This window comes from Diplodia corticola, assembly GCF_001883845.1.
Source record: "Diplodia corticola strain CBS 112549 chromosome Unknown scaffold90, whole genome shotgun sequence".
In the NCBI taxonomy this organism is placed as follows: domain Eukaryota; kingdom Fungi; phylum Ascomycota; class Dothideomycetes; order Botryosphaeriales; family Botryosphaeriaceae; genus Diplodia; species Diplodia corticola.
This window is the reverse complement of record NW_017971569.1, coordinates 43,072-62,785: the sequence shown is the minus strand read 5'-3', so window position 1 is coordinate 62,785 and position 19,714 is coordinate 43,072. Positions and strand designations below refer to the sequence as shown.

General features: G+C 57.9%; 4 protein-coding genes across 4 annotated transcripts; all 4 read left to right on the top strand.

Annotated features, from left to right (window-relative positions):
* Positions 1-1,454: 1,454 nt before the first annotated feature.
* BKCO1_9000018 (mfs transporter) lies at positions 1,455-3,415 on the top strand (the record flags this gene model as incomplete). The annotated part of the gene is made up of 9 exons (XM_020279725.1): positions 1,455-1,562; positions 1,620-1,744; positions 1,797-1,916; positions 1,991-2,138; positions 2,193-2,208; positions 2,266-2,295; positions 2,353-2,884; positions 2,947-3,031; positions 3,089-3,415. The coding sequence occupies 9 exons, from the start codon at positions 1,455-1,457 to the stop codon at positions 3,413-3,415; spliced, it is 1,491 nt and encodes a 496-aa protein (XP_020125411.1).
* Positions 3,416-7,461: 4,046 nt separating this feature from the next.
* BKCO1_9000017 (leucine rich repeat domain-containing protein) lies at positions 7,462-9,947 on the top strand (the record flags this gene model as incomplete). Its single annotated transcript, XM_020279724.1, has 2 exons — positions 7,462-7,494; positions 7,587-9,947. 2 exons carry the CDS (start codon positions 7,462-7,464, stop codon positions 9,945-9,947), a joined length of 2,394 nt encoding a protein of 797 aa, XP_020125405.1.
* Positions 9,948-11,821: 1,874 nt separating this feature from the next.
* On the top strand, positions 11,822-13,001 carry BKCO1_9000016 (serine threonine-protein phosphatase pp1; the record flags this gene model as incomplete). The annotated part of the gene is made up of 4 exons (XM_020279723.1): positions 11,822-11,998; positions 12,076-12,477; positions 12,554-12,853; positions 12,915-13,001. The coding sequence occupies 4 exons, from the start codon at positions 11,822-11,824 to the stop codon at positions 12,999-13,001; spliced, it is 966 nt and encodes a 321-aa protein (XP_020125406.1).
* Positions 13,002-17,423: 4,422 nt separating this feature from the next.
* Positions 17,424-19,583, top strand: BKCO1_9000015 (heat shock protein 90; the record flags this gene model as incomplete). Its single annotated transcript, XM_020279722.1, has 2 exons — positions 17,424-17,681; positions 17,739-19,583. 2 exons carry the CDS (start codon positions 17,424-17,426, stop codon positions 19,581-19,583), a joined length of 2,103 nt encoding a protein of 700 aa, XP_020125403.1.
* Between the last annotated feature and the right edge of the window lie 131 nt (positions 19,584-19,714).

Genomic DNA, 19,714 nt, shown 5'->3' with positions numbered 1-19,714 from the left:
AACGAAATACCGCCGCTGAGGCAAACCGGCGGTCAGGCCCACTCCGACTGTGTTGGTGTGGCGAAAACCTGGGTCCGTTGCCCCACATCAGGTAGAATCTGTTGCACAGTTGCACATCCTGCCTCCCCGCAACCACCAACCCAATGAGAGAAAACCAAAAAAAAAAAAAAAAAACCACACCCCTTCGACACCGGTCTGGAGAGCGTCTTCCGAGAACGTCTCTTGCTGGCATTGACCGGGGGGTAAGGAAAACGCGTGGCCTCAGGGTCCTTCTGTTGCCAGTGGCGTATATTCGTGCGAATTAAGTTGATCGAACCCATTGCGCTGGCTGGACCGTGTGTCCGTCCTGCAGTGACGATGCGCACGGTCTATCACAGCTCGCGCAGGCTGTTTGTCTTTCCACGAGCTCTTTTCCCGTTGGCAAAACAAAAAAAAAGAAAAGAAAAGAGAACAAGGATGTGGTGGACACAGGACCTGGATGCAGCAATAGAGGACCAAACTATTGGGGTCTGATTAAGTTTCTGGCGTCTGTCATATCCCGAAGGCGCCGGAGAAAAGCGAGATGCGTTTTGGTAAAGATTCTTCGGTGTAGCACGCCAGATAGCGGTCATGCACACGGTACGACGCCCCAATGGGAAGGCGAAGCGTGAGGCTCAAGTGCGGTTGGCCGGTTCGCGAAGCCACAAAGCGAGGGAGGTGCAATCGGAGTAAGAGGGCGGCGGATTCCCGTCATCAACGCCATCTGTGGGCAGTTGGAGATGCGGGTCTGTAGCACCCGAGCTTGGTTCGACGCATGCAGCTCAGCTCCCGGCAACGGTGGTGGCGGTATAGCCTGAGGTCAGTCGTGACATTCAGCTCTTTCCGCTCTCTGAGAGGAGGCACAAACCTGTCTCGTGTCAGGATGCACGGCATGATTGCAATGCGCTGTCCTGCAGTGTGTGTCGTGGCAATTGCATTCTGATAGGAGAGGGTCTAGACGCTCCCGGTGGGATCTTGGTGCGAAGCCGTGGTCAGAGCGGGATCTGTTGAGGCTGCCTCCGGTCAACTCACGGGCGTGCGTGGGCGCCATGGGAAAAAAAGGAAAGTCTTCTCCCCACATCACTTCCCCGCGCTCGGCAAAGTTGAACAAGAAGCGGGTCCCTTCGGTACCACCTGGGCTTAAGCGAGCAAATGACGGCCTCAGAACCGCCATCCAATGCTCCGCGTCTCGGATCAATGCGCCCAGCAATAGAGTTGTAGAGCCGTCGCCGCTGGAATGCTGGAATGCAACCCCTGGTGAAGAACTCGGGTCTACCACCCCATTCTTGGTTACCCCTCACCTGTGCAGCTGAGGCGAGAGACATGGCGAGATATGGCGACAACCTTATTTCTTTGATCCCACTCCCATCCGCCGCCCACGTTCCCGCCCCATCCGAAGTTGCGGTGTCCGCGTCCCTTGCGCCTGTAACCTCATCATGGAAAAGCCAGCGCCGCTCGGAAGCAATCCGGTCATCCAGGAAGACCCGAAAGCGGACCCTCCCGTCATGGTGAACGACGTTGAGGCCAGCGCGAACAAGCTGCAGGTGCGCTGGCCTTTGCTGTGGTCTCCAACTGGCCAAGGATGCTGACGGCGTGCGCAGAACGAGGCTGTCCATGCCGACTACAACCAGCACAACTCGGCAGCCGACAAGGCACTGGTCTGGCGCCAGGACATCCGCATCATGCCCATCACGAGTGTGTGCTATCTGCTGTGTTATCTCGATAGGTCCGACCTCCGATCCACTGCTGCCTCTGACCATGTCTGATTCTAGGCATAGGTCGAATATAGGCAACGCCAAAGTGTTGAATGCGGATGAGGGCCATGACCTACTGTCCGAGACCAACATGACGAATTATCAGTACACTATAGCTCTGATGGTGTTTCTGATATCATACACGTGCGTCCTCGTCGGCGCAAGCTCCGGTCTGCAGCTTTGGTTTTCCATAAAGAATGGCTAACGGGGCGGTGTAGTATTTTCGAGGTGCCTTCGAATTATCTACTGAAGAAAGTGAGACCTTCGAGATGGATAAGCTTTCTGATGTTCTCCTGGGGTTCCATTACCATTGGTCTCGGAGGAGCTCATAATTTTGCCACTGTAACCGCCGTCCGATTCATGCTTGTAAGTACCGCTCGGGCTCCCAACAACGGCAACGTTTGCTGACACGGTCGGTAGGGCGTTTTCGAAGCGGGTAGGGCTCGACACTGAATCGTCGTCCTGGACTTGGCCTTACTGACAGACAATGCAGGCCTTTTTCCTGGGCTTATCTATTATTTCAGTGAGGAGATTTTCATGAACTGACATCTCACCCGGAAGCTAACGGCTGATCTTCAAGCGTTTTGGTACCGTAGCGAAGAGCGCAGCCTCCGTGTCGGAGTCATGATCGCCTCTGCGACCCTCGCGGGAGCGTTCGGCGGCGCAATCGCTTACGGCGTGGGGTACATGAACGGCACCTCTGGTCTTTCTGCCTGGCGTTGGCTGTTCATACTCGAAGGCATCCCATCTTGCATCTCGGCAGTCATCATCTGGTTCATCCTGCCCGACTACCCGGAAACCGCCAGCTGGCTCTCGGGCGAGGAGAAGGCCCTGGCAGCTGATCGCTTGCGCCTGGACGGGTCCAAGGGTGGCGCAAAGAGCATGACCTGGAAAGAAGCCAAGGAAACGCTCACGGATGGGCGGTTGTATCTGCACTATGCGTTATATTTTGGCATCTCGGCGCCATATAGCGCCTTGAGCCTATTCGCGCCAAGTATTACGGCCGGCCTGAACTACAAGGGTCTGCAAGCCCAGCTCATGACCGTGCCGCCGTACGCGGTCGCGTACGTGGTCACGGTGGCCGTGGCTTGGTCCGCGGATCATTTCAACGCGTAGGTTCTGCTCGGTCAATCGCAATCGAGGGAGCCGGGCGTTTTACTAACCCTATTCGCAGGCGCGCCGTCCATTCGGCTTGCCTTGCGACTATCGGCGCGGCAGGCTTCCTAGCCTCGGCAACCCTCCCCCCGCATGCTTATCTGGTATGTTCGTGACTTTTGCCCGCCTGGGGCAAGCCTGGAGATTGACAGTTCACCTAGGAACGCTACGGCTGCCTCATCGTTGCCACCTCAGGCACCTTCTCATGCATCCCCCCGCTTCTCGGCTGGCTCTCCTCGAACATGTTCAACACGGCGGCCACGGGTCTTGCCATTGCTCTGAATGTGTCGTTCGGAGCACCTGGCCAGATTACAGGGGTCTGGATCTACAAGGCCGACGAAAAGGCCAAAGGGTATCCGACCGGGCACTTTGTGAATGCGGGGTTGCTGTTCTTCGTGGCTGTCGGAGGCCTGTCCTTGCGGTTGTATTACCGCATGCTGAACCGCAAGACGTCAAGAGAGGGCGGAGACAGGTTCTACGTTTATTGAATTAGTGGGCCAGATGCGGATGGGCTGAGGAAGGGCAACAAGATGACGAACGGCCTTGATGCGAACCGATGAGTGACATATTAATAAGAATCGCAATTGACCAATTGATTGCGGCGTCCCTCTACTTGTATGAAACTCGGTCTGGGCTTTGAACTGTACCCACCGCTCGAGGGCCACCGGGCCCCCCAGTCGGGCGAACATTTCCTAATCCGTGCGTTGTATGCGGGTGGCCCTCGCGCACAACGGTCACGGCGTGCAACGGTCGCGGCGTGTCTGAGTTTCGCTCTGTTGCGGGCGATGATTGGTTCACCCATGTCCAGTTTCAGATTTTGGTAGCCGGGGACAAGCCTCACGGGACGTCGGACTTTGGACGTCTTCTTTGACTCACAACGGTTCCTGGGGCGGGTAGCGGTGCGCGGTCGGGTGACGGCACAGAGAAATGTGGGCGAACGCTTGCAGCCCAACGCGAAACGGTCTCCTGAGCGTCCGGGGCCGGGCAGGCAGAGGTTTTCGCCGGATGTGACGTCAAAGATCGTGACGTCCAATCGAGGGCGGAGGCTTACCGCCCGACGACACAACCAAGCGCTGCAGGTCACATTCCCGCCATCGCCACCGCAAGAGCCGGGCGTTGCGTCGCGGTACGGTCCCTGAAAATCGTGCAATCGACGTTGCGGCGTGGTGTTGCGAACCCCACTCTCGCGTGTGGGCACTTCACCGCCTGTAAAAGCTGGAGCGCGTTCGCCTCGCTGGGAGATGTCGGTGTGAGAGGGTGCCAGCTTGCGGTTCGAAACTCCGGCGGCAAAATGGTGCCTCGCCTCACAGGGCGTGGTCGGGCGGTGGGCGGAGAGCGAATCGCGCTAGGTACGCGTCTCCGGGTGCGGGGCAGGGCTGCCCAGTGCTGGCTGAAGAGGGGTGGTGTTTCTTCACGGTCTCGCGATGATGGAGGGGTAGCCGACGTCATCGCCGCGGCGCGGCTGGTGCGTTAGTCGCAGCCTTGTGACCAGCCTCAGGAAAAGAAGCGTGTGGAGACTGTCGTTCGGGTAGAGCCGATTGCCTTGGGGCTTGGGGTGGGTTCCGGGCAGGCAAGCCTCCAACCATCGTGGACTGCAGGCGTGCGCCTCATTCTTGCATCGGTGCAGACCTCCCCCCCGGAGGACCACACCGCCACGGGCGATGATTGCCCACCACCCGCACGCTTTTCGCCAGTGCTGCGCAGCTAACGCCGACTGGGCGGCTGGGCGGCTGGGCACGCCAATTGGGGGGTCAATGTCACTGTGTTCTGTCGTGGTGATGTGCGGCCGAGTTAGTCGAGGTGCAGCTGTCGGTCCGAGTGCTGCCAGCTGTATAGGGCGTGGTTGGTAGAGGGCCGCCCGTGCGCGAGTCGAGCGCACGACGGACGACGACGGCGGCGTGGATCGTATTCTGGAAATCGACGATGCAGCCAGCTGCGGTGCAGTGTTTTTAGCAGCTCTCAGCGCCACGAGCAGCGACGCCGGCGCTGATGGTGGCGTTTGTGCGTCGAGACGTCAACCGCGAGGCTTGCAGACCCCAGGCGTACCCTGCCGGCGCCCGAGTCATAAACGCCGGACGGCCTGGGAGCTTCTGACCGAGCGTGAGCGGCGGATCAGCAGAGCCCTGGCCTGCGGCGCCTGCCAGTCCAGCTCGCGGCCTGGGTAGAGATTAGGCTCCGGCCGCGACGACAAACGGTTTTCTCCACCAGCGTGGCCGAGGAAACGGCGCCTCGTCCATCGCGACCCATTGAGCGGCGGTGGAGCGCTGGGCAATCCGTAAGTCCCGGCCGCACCCACCGCGCTTCCCTGTGCGAGCCGCTGTCCTGGGCTCTGGAGACGAGGGCCTGGCGGGCACTGCGCAGGCGCTGAACGGCCATCGAAGACCATGGACGACAGAGGTTTTCGATCCCGCCCCGTGCACACCTGCTCACCGCCTAGCGAGCAAGCAAGGCATTCCGCTGGCGCATGCATTCCTTGCCGTGCGTCGGAGCGCGCTCCCATCCGGGCAAGTGGGGTGGATCTGATATGCCACAGATGCGGAAGGGCAGCGGGCGCGCTGGGCCAAAGCCGCACACCCTGCGAGCACAGCAGTCGAAGATCGCTGCGCACACGCACACTGGTCGGAAGTTCGAGGGCTGGTCGCCATCCGACGCAAGGAGCGCGCCTGGTTGGCCGGCTCGCTCGCCGGGCGCCCTGGGGCAGATTAGGCGCACGCATCGATCCATATGTCATTGCGCGTTGCCGTCCATCTCTCCAACATGGCCGGCAGCAGGTCGGGCGCGCAGCCGTGCTTGACGCGAGCAATGCCGCGGCTGTGTGGGGGGTTTTGTTTCCAGCTGCTCAGACGGAGCTGCTCGTCAGCCCACTCTCCGGCCGCGCAAAGGCGCGGTAGCCGCACACCGCACACGGCAGCGGCGTCAGATCGTGTGCGACCTGGAGGGCGAGATCCGGACGATGCTGGGCGGGATGGCAGGCAGAACGCATGACCACCTCTCAATTGCGCGCTGATGGGCGGGCGCCCGCGGACGGTAAGCGCGCCTCAGGGTCCACGCGCAACCACCAGCCGTCAGCCGTGGCACGGGCCTGCTCTGCGAGGCATCCCGGCCGTCAAGGTGCGCGCAGTCGCCATCGGTGCTGGCGTGTGACTGGCTCGGCGGGCGCGCGTCGTGCGACGTGAGCGATCAGATGCAGCGCTGTCTCAGGCGCTGCTAAGGAGGGACCCCGCATGCACGGCGATAAGCTAGAGAGAGGCTGTGGGCGAGCAGACGTCCATCGCGCGCGCTCGCCGGCCTAGTGCCGTGGTGGAGCAGCGTGGAGTGTCTCGCTTGCTGCACGGCCGCTGGCTATCGCAGCCATCTGGCCCGACCGCGCACGGGCGCGCGTTGGTGCTGGTCCTGGTTGCTGGGGGGCAGGGAGCTGGCTGGCTGCCGGGAGCTGCGCGAGATTGCGGGCTGCTCCATGGCGAGCAGTGGTCCGCCGTCATCGCGACGCGCCGGCCGGCTGCAGCGGGCTTCGACGGGGACCCTGGAAGGATGGGTGTGTGTGTGTGTTGCAGTTGGCGTGCGCGTGGCTAGCGCGCGGGCGGACAGATCTGCGACTCGCTCCCAGCTATCAACGGGGCCAAGCTCGCCGTGTGCTGCGGCCATCTGCTCGGCCTGACCCTGAATGCGCAATCTGCTGGCGTCGTACCATTTAGACGGTCTACTCCCGTGCTCTTCATGCGTCCTTGAAGCTTCACGCCCCGTGCACTACTGGCGCCAGCCGCATCCTGGTCGATATCCTCCAGCGCCGCTCGTGAGAAGAGATTGGGAGTTCCGCTTTGGGTGAAGCCAGAGAAAACATATCCCTACGCCTCCCGGCTACAAGCGCAACACCTCCCCCCCACAAGGCTGTAGAGCCTCCTCGCTGTTCTACCTCCGGCCCCCGTCGCGCCTGCCCCCTTCGCCGTGCTCGAGACGCACGCTGTGGTCCGCTCTGTCCGCCCACCGACGCTTCTCGCCGCCTCGAACCTGCAGGCTTGCTTGCGTCCAGTGCTGAGGCGCCTGCAGCACCGCTGCATCACTCATTGGCTCCCCAACAGCAGAACCTCACCGGCTTGCTGCCTCGCCGCCGCATCGCGCCCTCCATATCTCTGCGAGCCTGCCCGGCCACTGAATCGCGATACTCGGCGCCTGCTCGAGTAACACTCGCTGTACGTACTGCTCTCTCTCCGGCGTCTCTTCCCCAACTCGGTCTCCTGATCTCGCGATCCGCTGCTGCATGCGCGAACCTCGTCTCCACTGCAATGTTACCTGCTTTCCCTTTTGCTCCGCGTGCGTGCGCGTTCAAAATGACCCTGCCGACTGACCCCGTGTTTGCAACTAGGCGGCCGTGTCTCGGAAGCCCTGCGCCTCTCGAGCTCCTCGTTTACCTTCCTTCGACCCTATTCCCTACGCGGCAGAACAGACCTCCCGTACATAAGCTTGTCTATAATTCCTCGACGACTCATCTGGCGACGCAGTAGTAGATGTATGCAGCGCCAACTGAGCCGGCGACATGGATACTGAAGATGGAAACACGTTCATAAAAGTAAGTCTTGGACCGCATGGCCTCCGCAACGCCTCCTCAACGCCTCCGCAACGCCTCTGTCCACAGCAACGCTGACCCTCTCTCTCCCGCAGAACCTTGCCTATTTTGTCCGCACTCACGAGAAAGCGCTAGCAAATGCCCTACAGCTGAAGCGCACAGCCCCTAAGAATGCCTCCGGAAGCGCTTCAGCAGCGGGTCCGACCTCTCCCACGACGAACTCCTCTTCCTCCTCGTCCACATTCGCCGCTGCCTTGTCCTTGCCATACCTGAACTTCTCCTCGCATTCCGTCAAGGCTGCAAAGTTGACTCTGACTCCACATCATTTGTTCTATCTCCTGTCGCGGTTCGAGGAGCTGGGTATCCCAGTCGGTCCCATGAACGTGCGACTCGAGAACATACATTCGGATGCCTCGCCAACAAACTACGTGTCATTCTTGAGCCAAGCCCAGAGGAAGAAAAGTGGCATGTCCGATCGGGAGTCCATCCACTCGGTTAACAGCATGCGAAGTGCCATGTCCGGGATGTCCTCTCTATGGGCAAACTTTGGTCTCTCCTCTAACTCAGCCAAAACCGAAAAGCAGAAGGCCGCAGTCAAGGAAGACCTGAAGTACTTGTACTCGGCCTTCACAAAAATCCCGTGTCTCCGCCTCGCACCCGACCACAAGGCTCGCCTGATTGCTGGTTATGAGGAGTTCCCCTTCGACACTGCCGTGCCGTTGTTTGTGTTCAAGAACCTTAGTGCACTCGAAATCATCGACGTCGACTTCCGACAGTTCTACGGGTGGGATCGCCTGTCCGAGCAACTTCGGAGTTTGACGATCAAACGCGGGGGCGTCGAGGAGCCTACTGACCTCTTGATCAACGTTGTTCTCGATGATGCCGATAGGCGACGGAGACGGTCTGCCAAAGCGTCGGCTTACCCGATGTTTCCGCCCGGATCAGGCAGCCCTGGCAGCAAGGACACCGACACTTCCAGGTCAGCAATCTCTCCGCCTTCGCCGACCATGTTTGATAGGCGGTCGTCCATCGGCAGCCCTCATAGCATCGCCATGGCAAGGCAAGCCTCCTCCGGGTCGAAGGGCCATCGCACCAGGCGCCGAAGCATTTCCCCTAATAGGCCAAAAAGCGCAAGGCACGGCTCCTCGTCATATGCTGCTCGAAATAGCACTCCCAACCTTCGCCGCTCCTCTGGCAGCTCAAACTCAAGTGCTCGATCAACCACCCCACGAGGCAGTTCCTCGAACCTCCTTGCTTTGGGCATTCTTCCTCCAACCAAGTGGAGGTTCCTCAAGCATCTGAGTCTTGCAGACAACGGATTGACGGCAATCTCTGCCAACAGTCTTGCACCGCTTGCCAGCACCCTTCAATCGCTTGATCTCTCTACAAACCTGTTCACCGAGATTCCTGATAGCCTGGCCACTTTGACCTCTCTCAGAGCGTTGAATCTCTCTAACTGCATGATTGAGTCTCTGCACTCGCTCGTCAGGAATCCGTTGCCGGCGATTACCACTCTTAACCTCCGTGCAAACCGGCTTGTCTCGCTTGCTGGGGTCGAGCGACTGCTCTCCCTGGAGCGTCTGGATCTCAGAGAGAACAAGCTGACCGATCCCACGGAAGTCGCTCGGTTGACGGGCATTCCTGAGATGCAGGAAATCTACGTCTACAAGAATCCCTTCTGCAAGACCCATTCTAACTACCGCATCATGGTCTTCAACCTTTTCCGGAGTTCCCCAGGATACACAGAGGACATCGTCATCGACTCGACTGGACCGGGCTACAGTGAGCGAAAGCAGCTTGTGGACCGAGTACCAGAAAATGCGAATCCTCTGGTTATGAAGCCACTGCCCGTCGAGGGCATCCTCACGGAAGCCGGCGCCAAGCCGGTTCAACCAACATACAAAGCAGGTGATGACCGCAAGACGAGTGCAGAAGGACCGCCAAAGTCGAAGCCTGAACGGGTTGTTGGATCGATCAAGAAACGGAAGGGGCCCAAGCGACGGATCGTGGAACTGTCGCAGAACGACTCTGCGCACCAGCGTAATGATTCTGCGATGATGTCACCGCCGGCAGCCCCGGTAGAGGCGCCTTCGGCGGACAGCACCTATGGCGGGAGCCCCGAAGCAACTCCAGTCCGCAAGATTCTCGCTCCTGCTGCGCCAATTTCGGGCAATCAACAGCTCCCGCACATTGATACTGCAATCACTTCTACTCCGCTCGGAGCTGAGTTGGACTTCAGCTCGATGGAGGCTGGCGCGAATGGCGATCTCTACAAGAAGAAGATCGAGGCGCTGCGCAATGACTTCGGCAACAGCTGGCTAAGCGCGCTGAGCGACGAAGCCTACCAACCAAACTCCGCATTCCCGGACCGCGTGAGCCCTGCGCTGCGGCCCAGCGTCACATCATCGCGGACGCCAAGCCAGGGCATCGCCTCTGGCGGCAGGACCTTGGGTTAAAAAAAAATCGTCTTTCGATTGCTTTCGAGGCTACATAAAATTATCGGCATACGGACGCCGAGGTCGATTTTCATGAACGGCATGATTTCTCTCCACTTCAGACTCAATTCGAGTAGAGTTCACGAGTACGACGTAATTTGTAGCATACGGGGTCGGCGTTCTTGGGTCCAGGGGTGGGTTTTCTCAGATATCCAGTCGTCTTTGTTTACTGTCGTTGGTTTCATCAAAGCATTTGCATGGCGGACGCCTCGAGGGCTTCGCAACTATTGTTTTCTGTCTTGCTCTCGTTCCTATCTGGGTGTATATTATGGGACTGTTCGTGTTTGTTTTATGCGCGTTGGAGACGGGTCTACCCAGTTACAAGCATAGCATAGATGGAGGCATGACAGTCTTTTGTTGGCAGCATAGCTGAAGGGCCGCGCGGACGGAGAGCGAAGCAAAATGGATATGCCACCTTTCGTCAACATGCCATACGCGGCGGCCACGTCGATCATGCCTGGCGGTTGCAGATCTGCGATCGTGGCGCACGTGATGCAGTGATCTGGACGGGACTGTGCAGTCGAGCACGCAGAGGCTCGTGGAGAGGCGCCCCTCGTTGCCGCTCGCCGGCGCTTGGCTGTGGCCGCGACGCCTCGGGCGGCGGTTAGTCAGCGCGGGCGCGGGCTGCTGCGGCCTTTGTCTGCTAGGGGCCTCCCGTCCAGCTGCCTAGCGAAGAGGAGCCTTTCAGGGACGCGTGGAAGCGGCGGAGGGGCAGTGCCGCGGCACAGGTAAACAATACTCGTAGCACGCACCCCTTGGGCGCCAAAAACCAGGACTCGCAGAGTCGAGGGCGCCGCGAGCGTGAGCGCACTGGCAGCGCGGCCGCTGCTGTTGTGCTTCGCTGCAAGGCCTGTGATGCTTAGCGTTTGATTGATGGGCGCCCTAAACCGCGTTGGGGCGACGTGGGCTGTGGATGCGACGGTTTTGGCCGCCCTCCTCCTCGACGCAACACCTGCTCTTCGTCACTCGTCCCTGTCGTCCTCGACGCACCTCTCTGCAGCGCGCTCGCTGGCTGAAACGCATTCCTCTCGTACGGACGATCTGCAATTTGCGGCCAGAGACCGTGCATTCCTGCCCGTTCCTAAACGAGAGAAGGCTCACTTTGAAACCGACAAACTTCACGTCTGTCAACGCCCGACCTCCACCGCGCCCATCAGCCTCACCACAGCCTACGCTGCCCACTCAGCACCACATCCCACACTCTGTTCACCCACCAAGCCGTCACCTGCCACGCCGTCTCCCGTGCGACGGTATTGTCCTGCTGCTGCCGCGACCCAGCTTGGCGGTGAATACGACACGCTCGACCGAGCCACGGCCACCGACAACAGCCTCCTGTAGACGCTGACAGCACAGCACCAAGCGCTTCCCGCGACCTGCGCCGCACCGCACGCCCGTCCCTCTGCCACCGCGGACTGCTCGCACACTCGTCGTTCCTGTGCGAAGTCGCGTGATTTCGGCATCGCCACGAGGCGACTTCCTGAGGGGCTCCGTCCCAGAACGCGCACAGCCGATCCAGTTTGTACTGAAGCGCCGCTAACAGCACCTTCGTTTGCTGGCGTCGGGGGTTCCAGGGCCATCGGTAAGTTTTTTTTTCCCCTCGCGACTTCCGGCATCCGCAATGCTCGACACCCTTTTCCTACCCCACGCGCAATTTGCGACAGTCGCACAACGGCAACAAGGGAATCTGCTGACGCTGGCCCCCAAGGAAGACCAGGGCTTCGCATCACCTCTATCTCCTCCGTCCGAACCGGCGCGTCTTCGCCTCCACCTGACCGCCAACCCCACACCCCACCTCCCTTCTTCGAACACGAGGCTGCCTGCGGCAACTGCCCGACATGACGGAACAAGAGGTGGATTTGGACTCCATCATAGACAGACTCTTGGAGGTGCGAGGCAGTCGGCCTGGCAAGCAGGTCCAGCTTCTCGAAACCGAGATCCGCTACCTGTGCACCAAGGCCCGTGAGATCTTCATCTCGCAGCCCATTCTACTAGAGCTTGAGGCGCCGATCAAGGTATGTCTTGCATCGCGAACGGACTCAATCGACACAAGAGTCTCGATGGAGATTGAAAGTGCTGACGACGCTGCTAGATCTGCGGCGATATCCACGGCCAATATTACGATCTGCTCCGCCTGTTCGAGTATGGCGGTTTCCCCCCGGAGGCCAACTACCTCTTCCTCGGCGACTATGTAGACCGTGGCAAGCAGTCTTTGGAGACCATCTGCCTGCTCCTCGCGTACAAGATCAAGTACCCGGAAAACTTCTTCATCCTCCGCGGTAACCACGAGTGCGCTTCCATCAACAGGATCTATGGCTTCTACGATGAGTGCAAGCGGAGGTACAACATCAAGCTGTGGAAGACGTTCACTGACTGCTTCAATTGCCTGCCAATTGCCGCCATCATCGACGAGAAGATCTTCACGATGCACGGAGGTTTGAGTCCGGACCTGAACTCCATGGAGCAGATTCGCCGCGTCATGCGACCCACCGACGTACGTTCCACCCCCGCCCGTGGCATGAGGCCTTGATTGGCAATTGCGCATGTAACTGACTGGTCGGCGTGCCCAGATCCCCGATTGCGGGTTGCTTTGCGATCTGCTTTGGTCCGATCCCGACAAAGACATCACCGGCTGGAGCGAAAACGACAGAGGTGTCTCGTTCACCTTTGGCCCTGATGTTGTCTCACGATTCTTGCAGAAGCACGACATGGATCTCATTTGCCGTGCGCATCAGGTCGTGGAGGATGGTTACGAGTTCTTCTCCAAACGACAGTTGGTTACGCTCTTCAGCGCCCCTAACTACTGCGGCGAGTTCGACAATGCCGGCGCTATGATGAGCGTTGATGAGAGCCTACTGTGTTCCTTCCAGGTATGTCGACGCATCCTCGTCAACACCTTGACAGGGCAATTGCTGACTGGCCTCTTCACAGATCTTGAAACCAGCCGAGAAGAAGCAAAAGTACGTCAGCAATCTGGGTTCAGCTAGACCCGTCACTCCTCGAATCAACAAAAAGTGAAATGCCTATGAACGATTTACCGATATTTTCCGTGTAGCAGGTTCGGCCGGAGATAAAGAAAACGCGTTTCCTCCATGATCACACGCGCCCTCGTCGACGACCGAAAATGGCCTGTATCCTTTATGAGCCACTTGCTTTTTGTCGAAACTCAGAAGGTGGAGCAATCGAACGAAAACTGTCACACCGTTTCTATCACCCTCATCGAACGAACGCTTTCGTACGGATCCTAAGAAACCCGGAGGTTCACCCCACGAAATCACACGGCATTCCCTTACGTCGACTCGCCGGCGGAAAGACGATTAGGGACAACCTAGAAGGGCATCATATCAATTGGTGTACACTCGGGCATGGATGCATGGACAATGAAGCTATGGATTCATAACATTGGGGGCTCAATACATGCAGTTTTCTCCTTTTCTCAACGCGCCACGTGGGTGTTTCGGCTTCATCTGCCTGCAAAGCGAGTCATACGGATTTTGTCTTCTTTTTTTGGGCTCGTCGACGACTTGCACGCGTCGATTCATGTGTTTCTCTACAGCTAATCGGTCAAATCGTCATGCGGTTATCATAAACTAGGCTTGTTTCGGGGCCAGAACAAGCAGCGGAGACTGAGGTTCTTGCGGTGCAGGGCATGGTGGGGCGGATGGTGGGATGGCCGCGGAGAAAGGCGAGGCATTTTACTGGGCTGCTCCTCATCTTTTCTCCTCCCGCAACGGGGTCCTGACTCTGGCGACTGGTTCTTCTGGTGCCCTTTCAATTTCCCCCTTTCTTTCCAGACACTTCTGTATTTCTGATTGTTTTACACCTTTCCCTCTACCCTGTTTTGTCGTTACTGATGCTTTCTGCTTCTCCTGGCGCGTGTATGCTCTGAGCGGAGTGGACAATTGGGCATGATCGATGCGTCTTCTGCCAAATGACATTTCCTTTTTCGCCTGGGAAAATACAAATCCAGTATTTGAAGAAACGCGCGGTAGCATCCATATCCCGGTTCAACTATCTTTGCCTTTCGTAAAGAGAAAGGAAGCGAAGCCTCTGTTGTGCGTAGCCCACGTTGCTATTAGCCCGTATGGCGTAACCGCTCCCCCCAGAGGTAAGCGCTAAATGCGGTTGGGGGTGTTTAAGGAAACGTCCAGTGGCCCCTCCACACAGTAACCCCTCGCCGGATGATGCAAGGCATTCATTCACCTCACACCTGCGCTTGTCAGCTGCGAGTAGGTGCATGCATTCCCCATCTCGGTCCGATGCTCTGACCGGTCGTTCTCGATTGCCGCCACAGCCGTCGTGGAGACTGGACTGGGCTGGGCTGGGCGTTTTACGTGTATGCGTCTCGTCCTGCAAGAAGCCGTATCTGACCATGGGCAAGGCGTCTTGTGATTGGATGAACACCCCAGGTCCGGCGTTGAATCTTGGAAAATTCGAACGGACGAAGAGGGGCTGGCTCACCGGTTCGATATCACTCCTATGGAGCTCGGCATATGACGCGTACGCTCTCGACTCCCGACGACTCCTACCTACATGGTTTTCTGCAGCATCCCCGCTCACGTCAGCAGCCTTGATCGGAAGCGCTAAGAAGACGTTGGTGTTCGCTCCGAACGACGGCTTTGAATGCGTACGTTACACACGAACACAAATTTCTCGGTCACTTTTTACCACAATTTTTTTTCCATTTGGTCATGGTGATTGCTGGGTTTTTTTTTCTCCCTCTCCGGCCAAGACAAAGTACATCTAATCCAAAGAGGAAACACGAGATACAGCGCACGGTTGCCGCGCGCTTCGACTTGCGTTCGGCATTCATTCCTGGTGCTGCGGCACGCGCCTCCGAAAAAAGCCAATGATCCGACGAGATTGGGTTTAGTCGAAGTAACAATAAAACTCTGTCTTGCATTATTGTTTTCCATTCGTTATAGTAATATCATCCATCCACGCGTGCGCTCGCTCGCTCGCTCTCCGACGCGGATCATACATGACATGCATACCCTCCGGTCGTCCCGGGCAACGGTTTGATGTCGTTGCGCGTGCACTTCCTTCCTTCCTTCCCGTCCCGCGGGCCATTCTCCCTCCTTTTGCGGGCATGGACCACCGTGCGGCCGGACGGTGGTGGTATGACCTGCGTTACGGTGGCATTGATGGAGTTGCGCGCGCCCCGGATGGGTGTGCGTGCTGGTTGACGTGCAGGATGGAGAGCGGGCCCGTGGTGCTGGGTCGAGGGGCACAGGGGATTCTGTGGGGGATAAGAGATCGCGCCGGCTCCTTTTTTTTTCTCTTCTGCTTCTTCTTCTTTTGGGGTGGGATTGTTAATGTGATCAGCGAGTTATCGGGGAAACAGCTTTGATCAAGGTTTGAAACATGCTGAAATCGGGATTGTCACAGGGGACTTTCCTGATCGCGCGCTTTTCTTGCATTCGTAGTGTAGGCGATGCTGAGGGTGGATTATGCTGATGCTGGCCTCAGGTGTCGCGGGTTGCGGAAGGCTTTTGTTGGTGTTCACTGGTGCTTCGTGATGGCCATGCAGCGCTAGCGGCTTGTGATGTTGAGCATAAGTGTTGGCGGATCGATCTTAATTGGGGAGCTTGCTTGCCCCAATCGGCCAGTCATTTGAACGTGAGGCCTCTGGGAAGCGAGGTCTCCTCAGTGATGAAGGTCTCTGCGTGGCTGCTCATCGGTCCCTGAAGACTTGGCGGATTGAGACAGTGAAATAAAGAGAAAGAGCGGCTTTTGGCCACAACGAATCAGGGCTTCATATCAATGTAGTGTCTGGCAGACGATGCATGGGTCCTTTTGCAAGATCTGACAGGTACTGCTCTGTTGTGCCTTGACTAGGCTAACCTTCAGTGCTTGGTGGACAACATGAGGACCATTCAAACCTAAAGCAGAACGCATGACAGTAGGACGGGTAAGAGCCGAGTCTACAGCAGTATAAACGGTCAACTTCTCTGCTTGATGCGTTTGGGATCTTAACCTGGAAAGACTTTTACAGCCCTTAAAAAACTGGGTTCTTTGGGAATGCACCAAGATCCATTTGTATGATTGTTTTGTCTGGGTGCCTATCATGGGGTGCTGTGAATGGGTGTGCTGAAAGCGCTCCCGAAACCCCATACGAATTCTCAATAGCCAGTGCGCCACGGATATCGAAATTTCTCGAGAGATGGCCAATGCAGAAAATGGTCACAGCACGTCCATGACCTAGATTCAGGAGTTATCGCGGAAGCGAATTGACGAGAGTATCTCAGAGAAATAGGCGATTATCATTCGAGGGCAAAGAGATTTCACAAGCACCTTGCGATTAAGAGGCGAAGTGGGTGAAAACGTACGTCCAAAGGCAGCCAGTTCTCGAACTGAAATGAGGCTGTCACACATACAGTCTCTCGAGGTCTGATTCTTGGCGAGTTCCCCAGGTCTGGTGGGTTTGGCGCTAGGGCTTGACTGCGGATCTACCGTGTTATCTGAGGGAGGCGTTCAGGGTCCAAAGCCGGATCGGCGCCTGGGCCATTGAGGCTGAGGCTTGCTGGTATCTGCAAGGTGGGGATGGCCGGCATCCAAAGGCGAGAAGGCAAGGCAAGCGCAAGAGCGAGGGCGAGGGGTTTTCGATGCAGATCTGCCTTGGGCATTCGAAGGCGATGGAAGCTTTCGAACCATCCCAACAAGGGCTGGACGGCGAGGCTGTAGACAGCTGTGATGACAGCAGCAAACACACGGGCGCCAACGCTGCCAGCCTGCAACTGAGCAAACGGCATCTGCTGTTAGCCTCGCTGCAGCCTCGCACTTGTCTGCAGCGCACGACGAGGCACCGCTTCTCAGGACTTTGGACTGGAGTTGCAGTGCAGGACGGCGCCCAGACAGTGACGGGGCACTGTGTTCTCAACAATGCTGGAGGATTCTGGAAACAGAGGGACCGAGGCTGACAGTGCGGCTCTCGTGGAGCGCAGCCTCATCATCTTTGCCCTGGTGAGGAAGCGGCACGGCGGGCGGTGGTAGCCACTAGCCGCTTTCGTGCTTGTGCGCACGAGCCAGCTGCGGTCCCGAGCTCTATCCAGAAGGTTCGGTGATGCTGGCGCGCTGAGAATAAGAACAGAAGCTGCACACCAAATTCTTCCCTCTCCACTACACAAACCTCTCAACAAGCCCGTCGCATCACGGTGCACCTCCCAAAAAACCCTTCCTCTTCACGTTTTCTTTTTCTAGACTTTATACCCCTTCATAGTAAGTTCGCCCTGCCCCACCACCTGCCAGCCTCGTCCGTTGGACGCATCCGCCTTATCTCTGGACCGCCGCACCATTGCGCCCTCGGCCTTCGTCCAGAGCAGCCCAGCGTCTTCATCGGTCCCTCAATCAGGGCCTGCGCAGTCTGGACACTTCACCGCGATACCGTCGCTAACCCCGCTCGCTTTGCAGGACCCCATCCTCTCCACCTTATCCGCCACCATGGGTGAGACCTTCGAGTTCCAGGCTGAGATCTCTCAGCTGCTCGGCCTGATCATCAACACCGTCTACTCGAACAAGGAGATCTTCCTGAGAGAACTGATCTCCAACTGCTCCGATGCCCTCGACAAGATCCGCTACGAGGCCCTGTCGGACCCTAGCAAGCTGGACAGCGGCAAGGACCTCCGCATCGACATCATCCCCAACAAGGAGAACAAGACCATCACCATCCGTGATACCGGTATTGGTATGACCAAGGCTGTAAGTGCTTCCGCATGCCTGGCTGCGCCCGAGACAATGTTGCTGACTCGAAGCTAGGACCTCGTCAACAACCTCGGTACCATTGCCCGCTCCGGCACCAAGCAGTTCATGGAGGCGCTCTCCGCTGGCGCTGATGTCTCCATGATCGGCCAGTTTGGTGTTGGTTTCTACTCCGCCTACCTCGTTGCCGACAAGGTCACCGTCGTCTCCAAGAACAATGATGATGAGCAGTACATTTGGGAGTCGAGTGCCGGTGGTACCTTCCAGATCGCCCAGGACACCGAGGGCGAGCAGCTCGGCCGTGGCACCAAGATCGTCCTTCACCTCAAGGAGGAGCAGACCGACTACCTCAACGAGAGCAGGATCAAGGAGGTCGTCAAGAAGCACTCCGAGTTCATCTCGTACCCCATCTACCTCCACGTCCTCAAGGAGACCGAGACCGAGGTCCCTGACGAGGAGGCTGAGGAGAAGAAGGACGAGGAGGACGACAACAAGCCCAAGGTCGAGGAGGTCGACGACGACGAGGAGGAGAAGAAGGAGAAGAAGACCAAGAAGGTCAAGGAGTCCAAGATCGAGGAGGAGGAGCTGAACAAGACCAAGCCCATCTGGACCAGGAACCCCCAGGACATCTCGCAGGAGGAGTACGCCTCCTTCTACAAGTCGCTGTCCAACGACTGGGAGGACCACCTTGCCGTCAAGCACTTCTCTGTCGAGGGTCAGCTCGAGTTCCGCGCCATCCTCTTCGTTCCCAAGCGCGCTCCCTTCGACCTGTTCGAGACCAAGAAGTCCAAGAACAACATCAAGCTCTACGTCCGCCGTGTCTTCATCACCGACGATGCCACCGACATCATCCCCGAGTGGCTCGGCTTCGTCAAGGGTGTTGTCGACTCTGAGGACCTTCCCCTCAACCTGTCTCGTGAGACTCTTCAGCAGAACAAGATCATGAAGGTCATCCGCAAGAACGTCGTCAAGAAGACGCTTGAGCTCTTCAACGAGATTGCCGAGGACCGCGAGCAGTTCGACAAGTTCTACAGCGCCTTCAGCAAGAACATCAAGCTTGGTATCCACGAGGATGCCCAGAACCGCCACTCTCTGGCCAAGCTCCTCCGCTTCCACTCGACCAAGTCCGGTGATGAGACCACCTCTCTCACCGACTACATCACCCGCATGCCTGAGCACCAGAAGCAGGTCTACTACATCACCGGCGAGTCGCTCAAGGCCGTCCAGAAGTCTCCCTTCCTTGACATCCTCAAGGAGAAGAACTTCGAGGTTCTCTTCCTGGTCGACCCCATTGACGAGTACGCCATGACTCAGCTCAAGGAGTTCGACGGCAAGAAGCTCGTCGACATCACCAAGGACTTTGAGCTTGAGGAGAGCGAGGAGGAGAAGAAGGCCCGCGAGGCCGAGGAGAAGGAGTACGAGCCTCTTGCCAAGGCCCTCAAGAACGTCCTTGGCGACAAGGTCGAGAAGGTGGTTGTCTCGCACAAGCTCATCGGCTCCCCTTGCGCCATCCGTACCGGCCAGTTCGGCTGGTCGGCCAACATGGAGCGTATCATGAAGGCCCAGGCTCTCCGTGACACGTCCATGTCCAGCTACATGAGCTCGAAGAAGACGTTCGAGATCTCGCCCAAGAGCCCCATCGTCAAGGAGCTCAAGCGCAAGGTCGAGACGGACGGCGAGGAGGACCGCACTGTCAAGTCCATTGCCCAGCTGCTCTTCGAGACGTCTCTGCTCGTCTCGGGCTTCACCATCGAGGAGCCCGTCCAGTTCGCCGAGCGCATCCACAAGCTCGTCTCGCTGGGCCTCAACGTCGACGAGTCGGCTGAGACGGCCGAGGAGACGGCCTCTGAGGAGGTCTCGGCCGAGGCTCCCGGCGAGAGCGCCATGGAGGAGGTTGACTAGATTATTTCATACCCAGATCTAGTTGGCGTCTTTCTTTTCATGTGATACGGGTTCTCCTTTTTCCTTTTTTTTTTATACCGCTGACGGCATCGGGCATTGAGCATACAGTTTTGCTGGAGGAGTTTGGTGGG